This window comes from Aplysia californica, unplaced genomic scaffold (assembly GCF_000002075.1).
Source record: "Aplysia californica isolate F4 #8 unplaced genomic scaffold, AplCal3.0 scaffold00167, whole genome shotgun sequence".
In the NCBI taxonomy this organism is placed as follows: Eukaryota; Metazoa; Mollusca; class Gastropoda; order Aplysiida; family Aplysiidae; genus Aplysia; species Aplysia californica.
In genome coordinates this window covers 997,715-999,779 of record NW_004797437.1, presented here as the reverse complement: position 1 = coordinate 999,779, position 2,065 = coordinate 997,715, and the positions used below count along the sequence as shown (strand labels likewise).

Sequence of the window (2,065 nt, the reverse complement as noted above, 5' to 3'; positions counted from 1 at the left end):
GGGGGGGGGAGAAGAGAAAGGGCATGAAAAATAGTTAACATGCTTTCTATAGGACATGATAAAGCAAGGAAGAAATCATAATCTACCCATTCCTGTATTGATGGGTTCAATTGTTTACTTGTTCGTGTATTCGTTTATCTTCCATGTTTCATGTAATTTGCTTATCTATTTGTTCGTTTAATCCACGTAGTATTCTATTTATTATATTTGTGTATTTATATTAGTAGCTGTTTATTCTTAGGTTCGTTTATTTACTTATTTCGTTCGGAAACGGGCGGAACGAGGGGGTGGGTAAGGAAAGAAGAAAACTAACTCGTTGTATTAATAAGAAAAAAGGGAAGGGTGCACAGCTACTTGGCCATCGTCGTTCATACCCTCCAATACTGCCAAATGATTCGATCTTTTTTCTTACAGTTGAAAAGCTATTTTTTGTTTTGCTGCAAAAAGATTAACTTGAAATAGTAAATGTTGGCATTTTCAGCATAAAAATGATAAGCTTCAAGCCTTAAGCATGTATTGCCGACCAAAATGATTAGAAAGAAATGAAAATTTGATATATGAGGATGCAGTTGCTGGGCAGGTAGGCAGATACTTGTGATGAATGAGGAACACAAGACAAAACAAGAGATCAGCATCCTGTCAGTAGACGTACCGACGTCTGAGAGTTAAAGATAATTTTTCTTATCGCTGCTCCACTTCTCTTGAGTAGCGTGTTTTCTGCGAGAATATTTTAGCCTACTCATAATTCATTCATGTTCCTTTGACCTCTCTATGTGGTATATGTCCCTCGGTTAAGCTCTTTACTTTGCACATGAATGAGGTGGGTTTGATTAATGTTTTGATAACTTTATACCATTAAAAACCAGGGAAAATGTGGCAGAGAACAGAATCGTACAACCTGGACACGGAAAACAGCTGATGAAAAAACAAAGTAGAGGTCGTTGTTGGAGGGCTATATCATGCGGTGGACGGACAACGCCTCGAAAGAAAGAATACTATTGATACCTCTCCTCCTCAGATTTGCAAAGTCATATCTGACATTGTTGGTGTTTTGAGTTACTATGACCATAAGGCCAGAAATCAATGTTCTATCTGCTCTATCAAATTCGTAAAATTGTTCCAAGTCGTTATCGATGTACTCAAAGGATAAAATTTGAAAAAGCTTGACATATTTTTTACGTCAAATTTCTCAAAACTAAGCACTGAGCAGATAGAACTTTGTAATTCTGAGGTAGCGACCTCTATCCATAGTTTACGTTACCTGCCGACACCAATAACCATTATTTCGGTTCCTTCTGATCTCGTGGCATTGGCGGCTTTGACAGTCTCTGACCGGTTGCTGGACGCGCCGTCTGTGATGACGATCAGAATGTGCGGAACACCTAGGAGAGAGGATGGCGGGGAGGGGGGAGGGGGGGGGGCAGTTGAAGATCTACCACGATGTTTCTAGTCTTCTTGAAGGTCTACCACGGTGTTTCTGGCTTATTTGAAAGTCTACCAAGGTGTTTTTTGGTTTAGTTGAAGATCTACCTTATTTGAAAGTCTACCACAATGTTTTTGTTTTACTTGAAGGTCTACCCCAATGTTTCGGGGGGAGGGGGTGGTAAATGTTTTTAAGGCGCTCGCAACTGCATAACGTCATATGAGCGCGCGGGACTCATTAAACATTTTCGGTTAGTTTGAATTTTTCCCTGGTGGCAGCCGAAACCAACTCGATCGATTTTAGACCACCAAGGGATCTTTAATATGCGCAATTTGCACACGGGAACTCCAAGTCTTTCTGCTCTTGTCCCAAAAGGCTAGGTATAGATCTTTCCTACCGAAAGATCAGGGGTGTGGCTGAAAGACAGCAGTAAAAAGGAGCCAAGGAGTAGCAGTAGAAAGGTTGCAGAAAGAGTCAGGACCCCCGAGGAGGGGGCAAAAGAGGTGAGCGGGTGGGGGCACTGCCAGAGAGCAGGAAAGGAGGTGGAAGGGGACAATTTTAGAGAGAAAATGTTTCCGTCGCTACCCGGTTTCGAAACCTGGACCTTTGAATAAGAGGCGAACACTTTAACCTCTAGGCCAC

General features: G+C 41.7%; 1 protein-coding gene across 1 annotated transcript in view; it reads right to left on the bottom strand.

Annotated features, from left to right (window-relative positions):
* LOC101856653 (collagen alpha-1(XII) chain) overlaps positions 1 to 2,065 on the bottom strand; it is a gene marked incomplete in the record, with an annotated part of 17,109 nt that overhangs the window by 7,570 nt on the left and 7,474 nt on the right. Inside the window, 1 exon segment of the mRNA XM_005097917.3 lies at positions 1,262 to 1,382. Within this exon segment, the coding sequence (XP_005097974.2) occupies positions 1,262 to 1,382 (121 nt within the window).